At 42.3% G+C, this 20,415-nt stretch overlaps 1 protein-coding gene across 1 annotated transcript in view; it reads right to left on the reverse strand.

Moving 5' to 3' along the window:
• Slc7a14 (solute carrier family 7 member 14) overlaps positions 1–20,415 on the reverse strand; it is a 59,858-nt gene that overhangs the window by 871 nt on the left and 38,572 nt on the right. Inside the window, exon 7 of the mRNA XM_090338713.1 lies at positions 1–5,901. This exon is cut by the window's left edge and continues 871 nt beyond it. Coding sequence (XP_090194839.1) covers positions 5,579–5,901 — 323 coding nt within the window. The 3' untranslated portion in view covers positions 1–5,578. The remainder of the gene's footprint in view (positions 5,902–20,415) is intronic.

Below are 20,415 nucleotides of genomic sequence, written 5' to 3' on the forward strand. Positions count from 1 at the left end.
GGTTAAATTGAGGGGAAAACAGAGTCAGGAGAGACGGGGGAGAGCAATAGAAGGGGAGACACACTGATGAAGAGGCAGTGTACTCATAAACTGACACGTTGAACTGAAATCCTTCTATACAACTACTGAATGTTAATAAAAACAAACAAATAAGCAAATCAAAGCGAGAGAGAGAGAGAGAGAGAGAGAGAGAGAGAGAGAGAGAGAGAGAGAGAAGCCATTTTCTCTTCTATGTAGACCAATATGTACTAAATGTTCTGAAAAAGTAAGAAATTAGAGCTGTCAGGAGATTTAAGCCCAAGGCTACTTCATGTAGCTCCATGCATGTAAGAGTGCGGTTGAGTGATTTCTATGCTATTCTAGTTGACAGTACAGAATACATATTCACTTCTGATGGGCTTTCAAATTTCCACTAATCCCTCTTGGGCCTTTAGTCCTAAAAAAAATAAAGAGAACAGTCTTTATTCCTTCAAGAAACCATTTTGACAAAAGGCAACGCCTAGGTATTTCAGAATGATACGCACGTTGCTGAAGCAGAGCAAGAGAGATGAGAAAAGTGTTTTAGAAAGGAAGTTGCTCCTGAGGAGAAAATAAATATATGAAACAGTGTCTTCTCTGAAGTCTTAGAAAACAATCAATGTAGGGCCAGGACTAAGAAGATTCACAGGGCAAAGAGAATTTGTGTGCTCATCACAATTCCAACTAAGAAATACAATGTCAGCTTCTAGGGGAACAGCCTCTGGCCCTTACTTAGTGTCTGACTATTGTAAATTCAGACTCTTTCCTAGCTAGGCCAATCCTGGTTGCCTGTTGGAGCCTCTCTCTTAGGGCCTCCAAAGAGCCTGTCTAGACAAATGGGGCCTTAATATTCAGGGGATACATGGAAACAGGAGAAGGGGATGCTGGGTAAAAACTGATGGGGACACACCCACTTCTCACCTCAGTCTCCATGGAAATGGAGTATGCTCATTCCTCTCCCTACCCAGTGGGCTGCTCTGGCCTACTGTTCCTCTGCTCTCCTCTCCCAAAAGCCATTCAGGTGATTCTAGACTGTTCATCTGTAATTTAGATTGAAGACTGGCATTTCTTTGTGTTTTGCGTTCTAAAAATCCTACATCTATGTCCTGATCAGTCCTGAGGATGGATTGTTAAATCCAACAACTTTCCACAACAGATTTGTGATGACCATGATAGAGATACTTGACATTTCATTTTTCATTTTCATTGCCAAGAAGCAGATCTGGATTCTTTACCTAATTCTATCATTCAAGGTTCTTTTCCTAGTTCAAAATGGCTGAACACTCAAGTTGAGTAAAACTGAGAGCTAAGTAAGGTGTTATTATTTAGAGGAAATAGACAAAAATGGTTAGGTTTGGTTGTTGAAAGTTACTCTTTTTGTGTGTGCATTTATGTAAGACTAACCCCCAGCCCCATTAATTATGAAATGAGACACAGGATTCAAAGGAAGAATCATACATTGCTTTAAGATGGATGCGTTTCCACTGAATATGTTAAATTTACTTGAGTCTGCATGTGTTTCATTAGCTCCTTGCCTAGAGACTGAAGCCACTGCCCTGCTGTCCTCAAGTCTAACCTTCCCTGATTCACATTTCTATCACTTCTCAAATCATTCTCCACCCAAGCAGCACTAACTGGTTTGACGTTTGCATTTGTCTGTGGGTGCTTTCCTGTCATCATGGGAGCATTTCTTGTTCTTCCACCTGTATATCATGCAGGAATTTTAATCTCCAGACAGACTAGCTCTTTTTTCTTTCCCTTGATAGAGGCCCAGTGCCATGTATAAGTCAGGGGACAAGCTAGCAACAATGTCTTTCTTATGTCATCTAACCACTTACCTTCAATATTGTTCTTTGTATATTCGATTTCTTCTACTTATTAAGAGCTGAACATCAATCTTATTTCCATCACTATTATATCACCCTATGCCATGGCACGTAACAGGCGTTCTGCAAATAATTGATGGATATTTTATTTTCATTCATTCATTCATCTGATCATCAAATACTAGGCACCAGGCACATATAGCAGGTAGAAATCGAGCTTTAAATTTATCTGTGGATTTCAGTAGTCTGTGCTATTTTAATTCTTTGCTCTCATCATGGGAAGTTTTGTTCTTATCATGAAGTGGTACTTCTTGTCATGATTACCAATTCTAGCATTTAAAAAAATGTCCCTTCATTGGACAAATTTAGCTAAAGTCCATTAAGATTCTGCATTTGTGCATAAAACACACTTTTCATTTTGCATTGTCCTTCTATGATCGTGGAATTTCTTACTGAATTTCTGTTTTGGAGCCTATGAATTTTAGGGTTGCCTCAAACCCTTTTGATATAGTACAGAGTATCAACAAATAAATAGAATAAAATTTGAAAAATCAAATAATTGGCTCCAAATCATAAATCTTCACATTGGAACCTCAATGGGAGAGCTCTTGCTCTGAGGAAACATTTAATAAAATAAAGGTCTCCTTGGAATCCAGTCAAGATATCTTAATTTTAAGATAGTTATTATAAGAGAATCTTACTTTTTTTTTCTTTGTTGGTGTGGGGCTTGAACTCTGGACCTGGGTGTTGTCCTGAGCTCTTCAGCTCAGGTCTAGCGCACTACCATTTTGAGCCACAGCACCACTTCTGATTTTCTGGTGGTTAATTGGAGATAAGAGTCTCACAGACTTTCCTGCCCTGGCTAGCTTTGAACCACAATGCTTACATCTCAGCCTCCTGAGTAGCTAGGATTACAGGCATGAGATTCTAGTGCCCAGCTGGATCTTACTTTAAAATTTTTGGGGGGCCAGTACCAGGACTTGAACTCAGGCCCTCACACACTTGGTTGTTTTGCTTAAGGCTGGTGCTCTACAGCTTGAGCCACACCTCTACTTCCAGTACTTGCTGGTTAATTGGATAGGAGTCCTGGATCCTCAGAGCTCAGCCTCCTGAGTGGCTAGGACTACAGGCATGAGGCACTAACACCCATCTACAATCTTATTTTTTTTAATATAGTCTCACAAACAGGGTGTTTAGATATTGTTAGGAAAACCCTCATATTGTCCATCTGGTTGCTAGCAGTTGACAACTGCCTTGAAAAATCTGTGCCTACTTCATAGGAGCCAGGAAATATGAGGGAAAACATATTTATATACCTTAAAAAAACTTCTCCTGTCATGCTGAGTTGAACTGAGATTTCTAGGAAGATGACCCATCAATTTTAGAAAACTAAAGATAGCAAAGCTTAAAATCCATAAAGATACTTTGAGGGTGGGCAGAGGAGGGAGTATGACTCTGGAAGTGAGTGTGGCTCGTAGGATATGCAGAAACTCAACAGCAGTGGTGTTAACTGAAGCAAATGTTCTCCCTTCTCTTGCTGCCAGAATTACACACACCAGCCACCAGTTCACTGGTGATGAAATCAAAAAAAAACTTTTACCACTTTGCATTCCCTTTCTTTTGAATGTATTTAAGATAACTTCTCTCTATCTAGATATGCAACAAGCCTGCTAGATGGCAAAGCAGGCAGAGCTCTTGAGTCTTGAAGCCATTTAAAAATTTTTCTTTCCCCAAGACTATTAATAATTCATTTCACAATAAATCCCCAAGGCACAAACCAGGCACTGAAGCTTTGTGTTTGAATTTAGGGAAGAGTTCCAAACAATGATTATGAAGGAATTGAGAAAAGAAATCTAAAAATCTGTCATTCCATGAATTTTGCAGTATCCATTACTTAGGAGCATGGTAGGGAATTTGTTTAAAAGCCTATTTTAAGAGAGCTAATTTCAGATGTTTTTTTTTTTTTTGTCATGTTGTATGCAGCCCAAGAGGGCTTGTCAAGTTTGGTAGTTTTATCTACAATTATCTGGCATCAAGGGTCTTCTCTTTGAACTGTGAGGCTCCTGGATAGATTCTGTCCTTCTCAGGCTTACATGTGGTGTTTTCTCAGTCACAATTAGTGAATGGAAACATGGACCCTGCCTCCTCTCCAGGACCCTACAGCATGCCAAGAAGGCACAAGTATCAAAAGAATAGGCTTTAATGTTAGTTGGTATGTTCTGGAAAACCTTTAGCAGGAGGATACATAGAGGAGAAAGGGAGGGGGGAGGGGAGGAGGGAGGGAAGGAGGGAGGAAGGGAGAGGGAGAGGGGGAGAGAGAAGATACATACATACATACATACATACATACATACATACATACATACATACATACATACATACAGTATAATCATCCAAGAGTGGAATTCCTGTGGTTTTCCTGCTGTAAACGTGCCCATTCATCCAAGTTTCTAGAAAATTCCTTTAAGAACTCTTCTTCTAGCCCAAACTTAAATCTTCTCAGTTAGCTCTATCTCTAGACTTCAGTGAAATGGCTTTGAGAAATAGCAGAAAAAAATTACTCTAAGTGGAATAGCACCCCCTCACCCCCATCCCTCCAAAAAAGTAAGGTCCAGAATTGAAACATGAGCTCATGGAATGTTATTACTTAAGTAGTTGGGCTTCAACTTTTTGTTGTTCTTGTTTGTTTGTTTTCAGAATAATAGCCACAAATGAAATAGTTCTATATATGTATATATATATATTTAAGCTAGAGAATTTATAATTTTAGAAATACAAAGTATAATTTGCAATATGATCTCAGTGTTTGGGGCACTGGATCTTGTGGAGATTTTTATCTGATTGGAAAACGAATAGTCTACTTCTTCCAGACATATTAATGCCATGCAATCATGCTCTACCTTCGCCTTCTTTTCTTTGGCAGGAGCTGAGCATCTGGGTTGAGGGAAGGCATGACACAGAGCTAACTGCTGTATTGTCCTTCTGTCTTCCACTCCTGGAGACAATGTTTTTGTTTCTGGGCCTTAAGTATAGTTTGGATGGTGCCTCTCATCTGGGTTTACCCTCCTGTTGGGGATTCAAGATCGCTTTACAGTGAACCTGGAATCTTTTGAGGTTGACGTTCTGAGTCCTTGACCTTGGCTGCCTCTTAACATTATAGTTTAAAAATCGAGAGGACTTGATTGAATACATAGAAATGCGTGTTTCCTCCAATGTGTGTGTGTGTGTGTGTGTGTGTGTGTGTGTGTGTGTGTGTGTGTGTGCGCGTGTGTCTCCCTGGGAGCAGCTCAGAGTTCAGCTTTGCTTTCCTGAGGTCAAGTGACAGAGGGCTGCCGGTATGTCCACAGTCACCTATCTTGGGTGTCCCATCCCCGGCGGGGCCTCAGAAGGGGGACAAGATGCTTACCACTTTCTTCCTGGGGTCTCAATAAGAGGTGAAAGGATTCAACCATCAAGGCAAAGGCTAGGGGGAAAATATGCTGCCATCCGCTCTGATGGCTTTTCTAAGATGGAATTTTGTACAGCCTCTTGCTTATTATTGTTGTTATGGTTATTTTCACAAAGGAACCAGATAGAGGCCCTTCCACAAACTTATCCCGAAGAGCAAAACTAGCAAATGATAGGCTATGACTGGGGACTGGATTTGTGAAATGAGAGTCCAAAAAGTTCCTCCCCCTTCTAGCCCACGGGTTACATTTTGGACTATCATGGCGCTACCCTCTTGCTTGTTTATTCTACTCTGGAGAATAATCTAACTCATCATTGGCAATCAGGGCCTCTGAGTTCTGTTTGTGTTTGCTTTTGCTCTTTGCTTTGCTACTCGTCCGGGTGTTGGCCTTTGCATCTGACATCTGCTGGTAACAGAAGGCTTTGTCTGCGCCAGGCCCACCCCAGTCCTCCTGGCTCTCGCCCTCCGTGGCATAGGAGAAGCCCTCCTCCACCGAGAAGGGGTCCTCCATGTCGTAGCGCTGGTAGGTGCTTTGGTGAAGGGCTTCTTCTCTGGCACTGATCTCCAGGGTGCTGTTCCAGATGCCATACCCAAAGTAAATGAGCATGCCTGCAGGGAGAAGGCACAGGAGACTGAGCATGTGCACGGCAGAACCAGCCCTGGAGGTCATCTGTAGTCCTTGAGCTATACAGTGTAATGAATTATTATTTTTGGGGGGGTGGTTGGGGGGATCACCAGTCCTGGAGTTTGAACTCAGGGCTTTGTGCTCTTGCTTAGCTCTTTTGCTCAAGGCTGATCCTCTGCCACTTGTGCTACACCTCTACGTGTGGCTTTTATTCCTAGTCAATTGGGAGTTGAGTCATTTTTTTCTTGCTTTTTCCACTAGGGCTGGCTTTGAATCATGATCCTCAGATCTTGGCTGCCTCAGAGCTAGGATTACAGGGCATGAGCCATGAGTGCCTGATTACCTAGTGTTTTGAAAACATGAATTTGATGCTCTTACAAAGATGGGAGAGCTCATAACCAGGTGTGGTGGTGTTTGTCTATAGTTGCAGCACTCAGGATTGCTAAACCAGGAGGACTGTAAGTTCAAGGCCAGCCCGGGCTATTTGGAGGATTCTAAAAGAACAATAAAAACAAACCCAAACCAACAAGGAGCAACATCCCCTCCCCACCCAGATAATCTCGCATTAGACTCCCCAAATTTGCAGTTCTCCTTGGAGATCTGACTGCATTGCCTCTACATTCTGGTGTAGCATTTTTTGGCGGGAGGTGAGAGCTAGCCGCCTCTGTAGACAGGCTACAGCCTTGGAGGGTCCTCTCGATCTCCAACTCCCAACTGAAATCCAGTTCATCACTCACATAGCTGCTAGACAGAATTGTGTACTTTTCTGCCCTGGGTGAAATATGTATGGATCAGTAACAATGTACTTCTAACCTTCCTGTAAGATTTTCTATGATGTATTGCTTCTATTAAGGACTCTTACTTCACTGCTTAACAAGATGTGTATATTATTAGATGGTCTGTCTTGCCAGTTTTTACTTACTAAGCGCACAATGTATTCTTCCCACCCCAGGCCGTCCACTTTCTGCTGCCTTCTTAGACTGTGTGGTACGTGTCCTTTTTACAACATCTATCGATATGAGGACCTGCACAGGTGTTTCTACTTTAAAGACTCCAAAAGGACTCCCCCTCCCAACACTTAACATTTGATACATGAATGACTGAGACACTGGATGGGCATAAAATACCTATAGACTTCTATGCTGATACCATTCTGACCAGAAGTAGGTTCACCTCTCCAGTAACAATTATATAACATTTGTCTGGATCAATGGCTGAGAACCCCTGGGCTGAACTATGCCTGACACTGTTTCTCCTCCACCATGCCATGCTTGGCCTCTGAGGGACACTCAGTTAGTTATGCAACCCTCTTGGAATCCCCCGCATCCTCTTCTAAGAGGCATCACCGTGGCATCTTATCAGTTGCTTGCTTTCTTTTCCCCTTCCCTCCCCTCCCCTCCTCTCCTCTCCTCCTCCTCCTTCTTCTCCCCCCCATCTCGTCATTGGTCATGAGGCTTAAAATCTGGGCCTGAGCACTATTACTGAGCTTTTTTTGCTCAAGTCTAGTGCTCTATTCCTTTAAGCCATAGCTCTACTTTCAGTTTTCAGGTGCCCAGGCTGGCTTCAAACCTCCTACGTCAGGATTACAGGTGTGAGCCACCAGCCCCCTGCTTCTCAGCTGTTCTCTTAGAACCATAAGACTTGCCTTCCTTCCTCCTCTGAACCTTTAGAAATCCTCCTCCCTTTTGAATCTTCAGTGTGTGTCATTTTAAGTTTTCATTTTTCTTTCTTTCAGATGGCTTTCTCCCTCCCCCTATCCTCCAACCCCCTAGTGAAATCAACTTTCCAGGAGCCAAAGTAAGCAGAGATTTAGAGTTCTAATTGATAATAAATCCTGGAGTTAACTATTCACAGATGTAGCTATTACTGCTCAAATAGCTGCTTCGTCATGATGGAAGACCAGAACTAGACATCACATTAGGGGCTTTACTGAAAGGGCCCGTGTGCGAGTCTTGGGGATCGTCTGTTTTGGAAGCAGGTCCGGGGCCTTAGAGTGAATTTCTAGGGACCCGGTAGATCCGCAGGCATACACCTCCTGTGTGTAGGTATGCTCTTCTGCTGGTTTTTACTCCAGACACCCAGGGCCTGAGCCAAATCTTGCTCCCGTCTTCTGCTTTAGACCTATTCTGTAATTATTTTTCTTAGGATCCCCTTCTCTGACCCTATTTGTACCTTTCATTTTTTTTCGGCAGCACTGGGATTTGAACTCAGGGTGTTGCACTTGCTAAGCAAGGGCTCTCACTAAGCAATACCTACAGTCCCCCTTTTATTCTTTGCTCTGGTTATTTTTGAGATACAGACTTACTTCCTGCCTAGAATGTGCCTGGACTGTAAACTGCCTATTTTTCATTTCCTGGCATAGCTAGAGTGCATACCACCACACCCAACTGTTTTTGTTAAATTGGAGTCTCGTGAGCTTTTCTGCCTGGGCTAATCTGGAATTGAGATCCTTCAGATCTCAGCCCCCAAATAGCTAAGGGGACAGGCGTGAACCATCACACCCAGATCATATCCTACCTTTCTCCTCTCCTCTCACTCAACTTCTCCTGCCTGCCATGGCACAGTCCCTAAAGCTTAATCATGATCTGGTATTTAATTTTGTACAAGTTCCCTTGTCCTTCAGGTATTTGGGCAACAATTAGTTCCCTAAAACATGATGCAGCTGCTCATAAAATCATAAATATTTGAGCTGGAAACTGTGTATCATCTCTGTATTTTTTTGGTCTGAGACCAGGACATTATCAGTACCTGATGTTTTTACTCATTGTCTAGTGCTCTACAACTGAACCATGCCTCCAGCCCCTCAGCTCTTTATTCTAATCACTTCATTTGGAAGAAACAGATGCTGAGGAACAGTGGGTGTGTTGTGTGGTCTGAGAGGGCAGAAACAGCCTTGAACAGAGATGACTAACTTGCAAATCCAATTTTCACCCTTCGCTTCCCTGAGCTGGTTTATCAACTATGTTCATTGCAGTAAACATCCAGTAAAGTTTAGGTCTTCATTTGTTCTTTGGGATCACTGGGCCTGGAAAGAACAGGAGTGTGTATGTGTGTGTGCATACACAGGTGTATATATGCACTTTGACTATGGCTACTTTGAAGAAATGATCCTGTATAGGGCCGGGAGTTTGGCCTAGTGGTTAAAGTGCTTGCCTAGCTTGCACGAAAACCCGGGTTCGATTCCTCCGTACTACATACATAGAAAAAAGCCGGAAGGGTGGGAATACAAAGCTGTGAATTGTTCAACCTACTTTGTAACCAAAGAAGCAAAGCTGTATAATGGAGTTTTTTTTTTTTTTTTTTTTTTTTGTGTGTGTGTGTGTGTGTATATATATATAAAATGCACATTCTTTATGTATTTTATTTTAGTGTTTTCTTGGTCACAGTTTCCTCTGCTGTCTAGCATGCTCTGCATGGCCTGCAACCTTTGAACCACTTTCGTACCTCATGTTTTCACCCAGCACTCATATTGTAGTATGTACTAGTCTGTGAACAATGTCAGTGAAAGAGAGCAAGCAGGTGGGTGGTGGGGTTGAGCTAGTGTTCAGTGCACTAGTTGTACAAAAAAGAAATGAAGTGAGCCAGCTTTTGTTCATTTAAAAAAATGGTGTTTTGCAGAAAGCGTTTTGTTACATTGCAGATTTTAATGTATTTAGTAAATGCAACAAGCAGATTAAGTGCAGATTAAGTGTATTTAAATTAAAATGTACATTTCATAAGTACAGTTTCAAGAGAAAGCATCATTTTGTGTATGCTAACACATTATATATCAGAAATTGATGTAAAATATATTTTAGCACATTTTCTGAAAGTAAAACTGCAGTTTTGTTGAAAAAAAAAAAAGAAAAAGAAAAAAGCCGGAAGTGGTGCTGAGACTCAAGTGGTAGAGCTCTAGCCTTGAGAAAGTCCAAGGACAGTGTTCAAACCCTGAGCCCAAGCCCAGGACTGGCAAAAAAAAAAAAAAGACATGATCCTGTATAGACCTGCCACATTAAGTATCTATGGAGTTTTAGTGTTTACTCTGGGCCAATCCAGTTTCAAAAGTGTGCTAATCTGTCTTTGGTATAATTTTTTTTTGCCAGTCGTGGGACTTGAACTCAGGGCCTGAGCACTGTCCTTGGACTTTCTCAAAGCTAGAGCTCTACCACTTGAGCCGCAGCACCACTTCCAGCTTTTTTGTAAGTATGTGTTACCGAGGAATTGAATCTGGGTCTTTGTGCATACTAAGCAAGCATTCTACCACTAGGACAAACTCCCAGCCTGTGAACAAGATGTGTCTGGGCCTGAGTTGAGCAAAGTTCTAGATGGTTCCATCCTGTCTGTCTGTAGCCTTTTGGCTGGCCTTTGAGTCAGCACGGAAAAAGGGAAGACAATATGGGACAAGTCACTGGGAGGGGCAGGAGAAAGGATGGAGAAAAGAGAACAGTGGGGTGGGGCAAAGAGACAGAGAGGAACAAGTGAGAGGGGTGAGGGAGGGAGAGAGAAACATGTTGGGCCATCTGTCACACATAAACAAGGGCTTTGTGTGGAGGCGTAAACAGAGCTGCTAAAAGCCTCCTGTGTGGAAGCAGAGGGTTTTGTTTCTGCTTCTTTCTGCAGTTGGTGGAGAGAATGATGCATGAGGCCTTTTCTGAAAACTTGGGGTGGGGGCGGGGGATTCTGGGAATCCTGCATCTTTCCAGTCACACTGCACACAACGCTTCTGTGTGCAAATGTCCCCCAACCAGGCTGCACCTCTGTTGTATCCCAGGAGCTCAAAATGTACCAATGTACACAGAGTGGATTGTGTGTCCACAGCTAGTGTGTGTGTGTGTGTGTGTGTGTGTGTGTAGGGTGATTATATGCCTCTCACAAACAGGAAAAATCTTGGGCACCAAAAAAGAAAGAATTATCTATCCATTAACAACATGATGAGCAGTGAGATGTTTCCAAAATTTTCCTTTTCTGAACTCAAGGATTAGGGACCCCTTTTGTTTATTTCTCCTAAGAACCAGGGGAAGCTATGAGGTATAGATTGATGGGAAGCCATTTTGCTCTATTTTGAAGAATTTGAAAAACATACCAAAGTGGAACCAATAATAGAACTCATCTTCTCATCTCTGTCCTATCTCTCACCATTCCCTTGCCTTTTCTCTTGAGGTTATTTTGAAACAAATCTTTCCTATCATATGTTTAATTTATACTTATTTCCATATACACCTCTGAAATGGACTACTTTTATTTAATTTAAACATTTTTTTTTTTTGCCAGTCCCGGGCTAGAACTCAAGGCCTGAGCACTGTCCTTGGACTTTCTCAAGGCTAGAGCTCTGCCACTTGAGCAACAGCACCACTTCCTGCTTTTTCTATGTATGTGGCACCGAGGAATTGAATCCAGGTCTTTGTTTATGCTAGGCAAGCACTCTACCACTAGGCCAAACTCCTGGCCTGGACTTCTTTTAAAAATGTAACATTATGCTCACATCTAAAATGACTAAGAATGTTTTGATATTATCTGATATTCAGCAGTATTAAAATAGCTCCAAGTTATTAAGCAAATGGGGTAAAATTCTCCACCTTATGAAGCTACATACTCATTTTGGTAACATTCTCCTTGCTTGAAATAGTTCCTGGACACTGTTAGTTAAATCTGCACTGGAACTGGAATTGTATTCTCTTTATTTTTATATTTTTGGTGCTGGTCCTGGGGCTTGAACGCAGGCCTGGATGCTATCCCTGAGCTGTTGTACTCAAAACTAGTACTCTGCTACTTGAGCCACAGTTCTGCTTCTAGCTTTTTTTTTTCATAATTGGAGATAAAAGTATCTTTCTTGCCCAAGCTAGCTTTGAACCATAATCCTCAAATTATGGTTCTTAGCTGGGATGATAGTTGTAAGCCACCTGGCTTTTAAATATATTTTTATTTTTTATTTTTTTTTGCCAGTCCTGGGCTTGAGCTCAGGGCCTGAGCACTGTCCTTGGACTTTCTCAAGGCGAGAGCTCTACCACTTGAGCCTCAGCACCACTTCCGGGTTTTTCTATATATGTGGTACCAAGGAATTGAACCCGGGTCTTCGTGCATGCTAGGCAAGCACTTTAACCACTAGGCCAAACTCCCGGCCTATATTTTTATTTTCTTCTAACAGTTGTATAAAGGAATTGCCAACAAAGCATTTTATGAATATAATGCCTCTTGATAGGTTGGTACCCCTTTTAACTTTCTCCCCATCCCTCTGAACCCTCCCCCTTCTCTCAATTTTTCTAATTTTATAGGGTGTGCATTTTTTTTTTTTTTGCCAGTCGTGGGCTTGAGCTCAGGGTCTGAACACTGTCCTTGGTCTTTCTCAAGGCTAGAGCTCTACCACTTGAGCTTCAGCACCATTTCCAGCTTTTTTTCTATGTATGTGGTACCGAGGAATCGAACCTGAGTCTTCGTGCATGCTAGGCAAGCACTCTACCACTAGGCCAAACTCCCGGCCCCATGCATTGCATTTTTATGGCTGCCTTATTTCCCCTTTCCTCTTTGTATTTCTTGTAAATCCCTGTAAACGGCAAACTTTTATTTTTGAGGATGGTTTGGATGGTTAACATAAGCCAGCAGAAGGAAAGATGACCGATTTATAAATATAATACTTGTTCTACTTGAGCATTTAACTCTGCCCTTTCTCAGACACTTCGATCTATTGATTTGCAATGATACATCCTGTATCATCAATTCAGGGATGAAGCTGACAAGCAGAAAGGAGCCAGTATGGATGTGGTGTCTCAGGCGCTCCTGCTGGGCTGTCTGGTTGTGCAGCTGTCTGGGTTGTTCCAGGCCCCTGTGGTTCGTAGTAAGCATAGAAGTGTATCAGCATTTCAACACCAGACACAGCTGTGCCTGACATACAAGGTAAATGGTAGCCCTGGTCCGAGTCATGGCCAGGAATCCTGTGATGGGTTGCAGGCAAGGGACATATACAAAGAAGCCACTGGCATCTTTTCCACACAGCAGTTAAGTGATGGAGAGCATGTCTCAGAGATGTTCAGGGTAGACAAGAGGATGGATGGCACCCATAGAAAGTGAATGGGCTTTCTTTATGGATCAAGATACCCTGTGACCTCACATCCCTTTTATTACAGCTCTTCTTTCTCCCTCCCTCTCTGTCTCTCTCTCTGTCTCTCTCTCTGTCTCTCTCTCTCTCTCTCTCTCTCTCTCTCTCTCTCTCTCTCTCTCTCTCTCTCTCTCTCTCTCTCTCTCTGTCTATCTCTCTGTCTATCTCTCTGTCTCTCTCTCTGTCTCTCTCTCTGTCTCTCTCTCTTTCCCTCCCTCCTCCCCCTCTTGTTTCTTGTTTTTGCCAGTCCTGGGGCTTGAACTCAGGGTATTGTCCTTGGGCTTTCTCAAGGCTAGAGCGCTACCACTTGCGCTACAGCACCATTATGTATGTGGTACTGAGGAATCAAACCCAGGCCTTCATGAATGCTAGGCAAGCACTCTAGCACTAGTCCAAACTCCCGGCCCTTTACAGCACTTTTATAAGCAGGCATCGCATCAGGCATTGTCTTAGAGAAGTTAAAACCTGCACTAAAAATCAGCCATTGAGATAGCATTGGAACTCACTTCTCTTGACTCTAAGATGAGTGCTATTTCTGTCCCATCCAGTGGTCTCTGGGCGACTCTGCCTTCAGTTGCTGAGGTACCCCAATACCAGCTGACCAAACACTTAGGCTAATCCAACCCTACTGCAAGAGAAACAAATGTCCCCAGCCTATGAACGAAAGGGGTTTCCATGATAGGGGCAAACCCAGAGCAAAAGCTCAACTCTGGAAAGATACAGGCTGGCAGAAACAATTATGGCACATTTCCAAGTTCACAGGAACAAACATGAGTGGAATTTCAGGGCCCTGGTCTCCAGAATCCCTGGAGAGCTCCTTAGGCCTCCGCTCCCCACTCAGAGCTCAGGGTGGTGGAGAAGTGGGCACCTGACCTTAGACAGGGCACAGTAGCCTCTTCCTCGGGCGCATTTTCCTGCAGGAAGCCATGTCCACTGTAGATAGCCAGACAGTCTGTGATGCCTGGAGAGCTTTTTATTTTGATTACTCAGAGATGAGTTTTCCAAAACAGACATTCGCCAATTCAGGAGTGGTAATGCGAAGGTGTCTTCCCTTTCTACCAAAATCCCTCCTACTTTCCCTCTTCCTGGCTGGTTTTGTTTTTGTAATATCACCATAAATTGTGGGATTATAATAACACTGTGGGTTTTTAACATGGTGTCCCAGTTCTAAAGGGGTGGGAAGTATCTTTTTCTGGTCCGGCAATGGATCGAATATAAAGTCCTGTGACTATCAGTTTTCCATCCCCAGAATTGAGGTGGTGCCTGTGCTTTGAAGTATACAACAGCCATGGCAAGCAATGGAGTTTTCCTCTAGGAATGGGAAACCAGGAATTCTGCTCCTAACCCAATAGAAACTCATGTGTCTGTTAAAGGCACATAAGAAGCTCAAAACAATAGCTCCAGACTGCAAACAACTTGAAAATCTGGGAACTTAAGAATGGAAGAAAACAGCTAGCCAACTAATCATTACAAACAAAATGACAAGTAACAGTGTGAGTGACTGGAATGTTGAAGAAAGACAAATGTCCTTAGGGCTTGAAGGCAATTTTAGCTTACGTATCGGCTCCTGCCAGCTTCCTACTGCTCTTACCAGCTCTAGAGCCATCTGCCTCTGCTCCAATCCCTTCTCCCTCCATTTTTTTTTTATTTTTAGCTCAAAGGCAGGTCTACTTTTTTGCTATCACTGGTGACAGAGCCCAGAGATTGCCCTGCCCTTTCTAGCTTATGTATGGGGGGGGGGGGGTAACTCTGTTCTCATCTTCACTGTAGTCTTCATGACTTTAAAAGAAATTTAGATATTTTTAGTCCATTAGTTAAACAGGAAGGGTGATATCATTGTAATCTTTCCACACATGCTTATTACAATGTATTCCAATCAATCTCAATCCTCTATCACTCTTCCTGCCCTACTTCTCTCATTTCCCAAAACAATAGGGCTCATTGTTCTATTTTCATTGCCACCATCGGAACCTCTTCTGCGCTCCTTTTTAGCCTCATTGTAACTTTCTTGCTCTTCTTTTTGAGCCTGAACATTTTGAAATTGAAATTGCTATTTCTTGTCTCTGCTTTCTGACATTGCAAGGAGAACTTCAAACTTATTTATGGAACATAAATCAAGGGTTTGATTATCCCAAGGAGAGAGGGGTAGAAAAATGAAGGAGCGAAGGTGGAAGCCTGTGGGCATGAATTCCTTGCATATATCACAGAAATGGGAAAAATAAGGGAAAGGGTAGGTTGATGGAGGTGAAGATGTTGAAGGGATGACAGTTCAAGATGCATTGTATATATAAACTGCTCCGTTAAATGGCAAAGAAAAATAAGTGAAGGAAGGGTCGAAAGAGGGGTGGGTGAGTAAGAATGTTGAAAGGGGTAACGTTGATCAAGAGATCATGAATTGCTTTGTTGAATGATAACTTCTCTGTACAACTGCTTAAAACAATAAAACTTTTTTAAAGGAAAAGTCTGGAGCTGGGTGTGGTGGCTCATGCCTGTAATCTTAGCTACTCAGGAGGTTGAGATTTGAGGATTGTGGTTCAAAGCCAGCTCAGGCACTAAAAATCCATCAGACTCTTATCTCCAATTAGCCACCAGAAAACTGGAAGTGGAGCTGTGGCTCAAGTAGCCTCAGAGCTGAAGAGCTCAGGGATATCGCCCAGGTCCAAAGTTCAAGTTCCACAACTGGTAAACAAACAAAAAGTAAAAGAAAAAGTTTGATCATCCTCTTTTCAAATTCATGATTCTTCTTCCTTTCCTCATAGTGACCATTTCGAGTAAATTTCCAATAGGACTTAAAATGGTATCTCAGGCAAGGACCACAGGGTGTGTTGTATCTTCTCTTTAGAATATTTATATCCTGATAGAGGATTCATGAGGTGCAAATTTCAAGCCCTGCCTCTTCTCTAAATCCATAGACAAGAATTCATCTTCCTCAGAGGGACTGAAAAAAATCCTGCATGACACTCCACAGCGCCTAGAGAAAGGGTACTGGAAAGCCAGTTCAGTAGACTAACTACTCATAATAAAGACCCACAGGGCTCAGTAGGCCTGCAAGAGGATTTGGCAAATTCCGTTGCAGGGTCCTTATTCCTTGACATTCTGCTCAAGCCCTTCCATGTTCTTTGACAAAGTAGTAGTGAAAGGAAGAGATTATGTAGGCTGCTTTGTACTCGTTTTCTTGGGCTTAATATTATTAATGTTAATAATAAACATTTAGGTTAGAATTATTTCTCATGTCTGAAGGAAAGGAAACATGTGCTGGGTAAGCTTGTTGGAGATTGTACTGGTTTTGCTCAGTAAATTATGCTTTTCTGAAGGTCAAAAGCTTAGGAAAACATGTTATAATTAAGATTCATTTACAGAACGTTGTAGCAAAAAGAAGTGTCTAAAAAAGATTATCATGCTATGACTCAGCCTAACCATATAAATCTTCATTTTAAAAAGTAGTTGATATTTCATAAGAAGCTTCATTTTAAAAATATCTCCACTGTTCTTCTCAGGAAACATATAAAGAGATTAAGAGGGAAAAATTTGATGTGTTGAAGCCTTAGAAGTTTAGAAGTGGCATATATGTTGTATAAGAGCATTAAATATTTTTATTATTTGAGATTTTTATACACGCAAAAAATTCTATTTGAAGGGCCAGGAGTTTAGCCGAGTGGTAGAGTGCTTGCCTAGCAAGCATGAAGACTGGGGTTCGATTCCTCGGTATCACATACATGAAACCCCCCCCCTGCCAGAAATGGTGCTGTGGCTCAAGCGGTAGAGCTCTAGCCTTTAGAAAGCCCAAGGACAGTGCCCAGGCCCTGAGTTCAAGGCCCAGGACTAGCAAAAAAATTCTGTTTGAAAAAAGTTTCATCATTAAAAATGTTTAACTGAATTATCTGTCCTGTTGGAGAATCTCCTTGTCTCTGGAGCAGTGACTCTCGAACACATTAAAGTCACTTGGAAGGCCTGCCAAACGCCACATTTCGCGCTGAGATTCTGATTTGGTAGGTTGGGTACACTCCACAATTAGGTTCTAATCAGTTCCCAGTGAGATCAGTGTTACTGGTCTGGATTGCACTTGTTGTAAAGTGACCCCAGGAAGCTTTGATAAATGCCCTCGTTGACTATATAACAGCCTAACAGAACCAGAAATGCCTCTGTTATAGGGGGCTTGGATTAGAATGTTTCAGGAGTAAACGAGGATTAGTGATGTGTAGCCAGGACTGCTAATCTTTGTTCTGGGTGAAAGTTAGTCATATCAGTGATGATACCTGGAAATGCTACCAATTCTTCCCAAATGTGCTTTGTGGGTTGTGTACAGTGACCCTCTAGACATTAGTGCCCGCTGGCTGTCTGGCCTGCTCGGCCAAGTGGCACCTCCAGAACCAGCAAGGGGAATTTCTGGAGAACTTGTGAGTTGGTACTATCTGCAAGATTACAACGATGCTCAAGGAGTTTCCTCTGCTTGATAGCTCAGTTCGTACAGTACACACTGTGCTCTGCTATGTGACAGCCAGCCCGTCTACACTGGTGGACAATGAATCCTTTTAGTGTTGTTTTTTTTTTTTAAACAAGGAATAAATATTTCTTCTTGTTTTGCCTCAAGCTGGTTTTTTTTTTTTTTTTTTTTGATTGAGCTCAAAACAGCAATCAGTTCAAGGACAGCAAATTTATCTGCATTTTTATAAAAGAATAGATTGAGGTCCAAAAGAGTTAGGTGATTTCCCAAAGTTACAAGACGGGTGTGTTGGAGCTATGATGTGAACCTGGAACTGTTTGATCTCAAAATTAGAACCCTAGTCACCTAAAATGTCTCTGTGGTCCCCAAATGCAGAGATTTTGTGGAGAATCCACTATAGCATTTGTGAGGCCTGGTGAAAAATTAAATAGTGGCTTGCTCAGAAATAAAGAATTCAAGATGGCAGCCATAGAGCATGAAATGAAGTTTGGGACACGGTGTCCCAGTGGTGTTACCATGAAGCTAGTCTGCACATTACTAACCCTACTAAATACGCTGATCAAAAGTCAGCTTAGGAGCCGAGAGTTTGGCCTAATAGTAGAGTGCTTGCCCAGCATGCACGAAGTCCTGGGTTCAATTCCTTGGTACCACGTACATAGAAAAAAGCCATAAATGGAGTTGTGGCTCAAGTGGTAGAGCTCCAGCCTTGAGAAAAGTCCAAGGACAGTGCGCAGTCCCTGAGTTCAAACTCCATGACCGGCAAAAACAAAAGTCAGCTTCGAGGCATCTGGTGGGGTGACAGGAGCTCCAGATCTATGGGTATGTTGGATTTCAGGAAAAGCTCTTCCAATAGTTTCCTGTTGACTTGAATATATGACTTAACTTCTTTGATCTTTAACTCTTCTGTATGATAAAATGGAGCTGGTGTTCACGGTGGTTCATGCTTATAATCCTAGCTAACTCAGGAGGCTGAGATCTGAGAATCGCAGTTCAAAGCCAGCCAATGCACTAAAGTCAGTGAGACTCTTATCTCCAATTAACTACCAGAAAACTGGAAGTGGAGCTGTGGCTTAAAGTGGTCAAGCACCAGCCTTGAGCAAAAGAACTCAGGGACAGTGTCCAGGCCCTGAGTTCAAGCCTCAAAACCAAAAATGGAAGGAAGGACAAAAGAAAGAAAGGGAAGAAGAGAAAGAGAAAAGGAGAGATGAGATGTGACAATACCAGTATCTCTACAGCTCTGGTTCTTTATGCAACACATTTTTAGATTGGCTAAGACAAAGGACTCTGGTCCCAGCTTCTCTGAGTTCTAACATTGACTCTGCTTTAATTTGGCTATATGGCTTCAGGCCAGGACCTTGATTTCTTCCTCTATAAAATAGAGATTATTAGGAGGATTAAAGAAGCAAGATAAATAAATTAACTAAGTAAAGCTCTTAGAATACTGGCTGATACGTGCTGTCATATTTGTCTTCATTATTATCACAAATCATTCTACATATGTACTAGTTCAGAAGTTTTTCTTAAACAACTCACCTTTTAAATAATAAAAAGTGGACTTGCAATCTCTTCCTAAGAAAAGTACTTGTGAAATCACGAGATCCCTGTGTGTGTGTAGTGAAAAATGTATAGCAATTACACAATATTCTAGAAAGTTCATTCAAATTCTAAAAGCAGATAAACCAGTTCTGGGATGGTACCACATTCAGCGGACATTATTGGAGCCGAACTCCTCCAGCTCTAGTAGTCTTGAATGAATGAATGAATGAATGAATCAGTGCAGGCATTTTGATAGTCACCTTCATTCACTTGACAATACCCTCACAATACTTCCATATACTTCAGAAGTAGCAGCTACATGGTCTAGAGACAATGTGTTTAAACAGAGATTAGAAAAAAGAGAGTGAGAGACTGTCAATAAGTCAAAAATTGTACCCAGGTGCTGGTGGGCTCATGCCCAGAATCCTAGCTACTCAGGAGGCTGAGATCTGAGGATCATGGTTCAAAGCCAGTGCATGCTAAAAAGTTGCTGTAAGGCTCTCATCTACAATTAACCACAAGAAAACCAGAAGTGGTGCTGTGGCTCAAAGTAGTTGAATACTAGACTTGAGCAAAAGAGTTCAGGGATAGCACCTACGAGCAACAGCAACAATAAACAAAATCGTGATGAGTCCAGAAATCTCCTGAAAGTCCAATAAGGGAATGCAACTTAGTGAAAACCTGGCACAAGTGGCGAATGGGGAGACATGGTGTGGCCCCCAAAAGGCAAGGAATCTGCTGGAAGGTATTTAGCCATTCTTTTGATTGCTGGTTTCCTAGTTTGCTCTATGGAAATCTTACCTTGCAGACCCCTTCAGATTCTACTTCCTTGAAGACCTTCCTAGCCGTTCTGATTTGAAGTTTCCTCGTTCTTGTTTGGAAATGACTTTGCAGTCATGGAAGAATCTCTCTTGGACTTGTATTTCACACTGTGATGGAGCCTCTGGGGATACATACTGATCCTTGTAGTCGGGCTTCAAGCAGTGCGGGCTTCAACCTCACTGTGTGGTTCCCTATCACCTTGCCTAGGCAAGTAGCTTTATAGCTATTTGTCCTGCCTCTCCTTTGGGTAGAGGGTTACTTAATCTATTACTTTCTTGGGTATTTGTTTCATCAGAGACCAAGCTGAATAAGGAACTTAGGCCAGGTGTGATGGCTGAAGCCTGCAATCAGCTCTTTTGATGATGGTGATCAAGGTAGATTACAGTTCCAGGCTAGCCTGGACAAAAAAAATCTGAGAGACTCCATCTCAACTAATGGTTAGGCACGGGGTTTCATTTGTATCCCAGGTGTTGAGGAAGCACAAGCAGAAGGACTGCTGCCTGGATTGGCCTTACCTTGAAAATAACCAGGAGGGTGAAAAAAAAAAAGAACTGGAGGCATGGAGGAACGAGAGGCATTAGGGATTCTAATGCAGACATCCAGACACAGAGACTCTGTAAGAGT

Source organism: Megascapheus bottae, chromosome 1, assembly GCF_031878675.1.
Source record: "Megascapheus bottae isolate mThoBot1 chromosome 1, mThoBot2.hap1, whole genome shotgun sequence".
NCBI classification, from domain to species: Eukaryota; Metazoa; Chordata; class Mammalia; order Rodentia; family Geomyidae; genus Megascapheus; species Megascapheus bottae.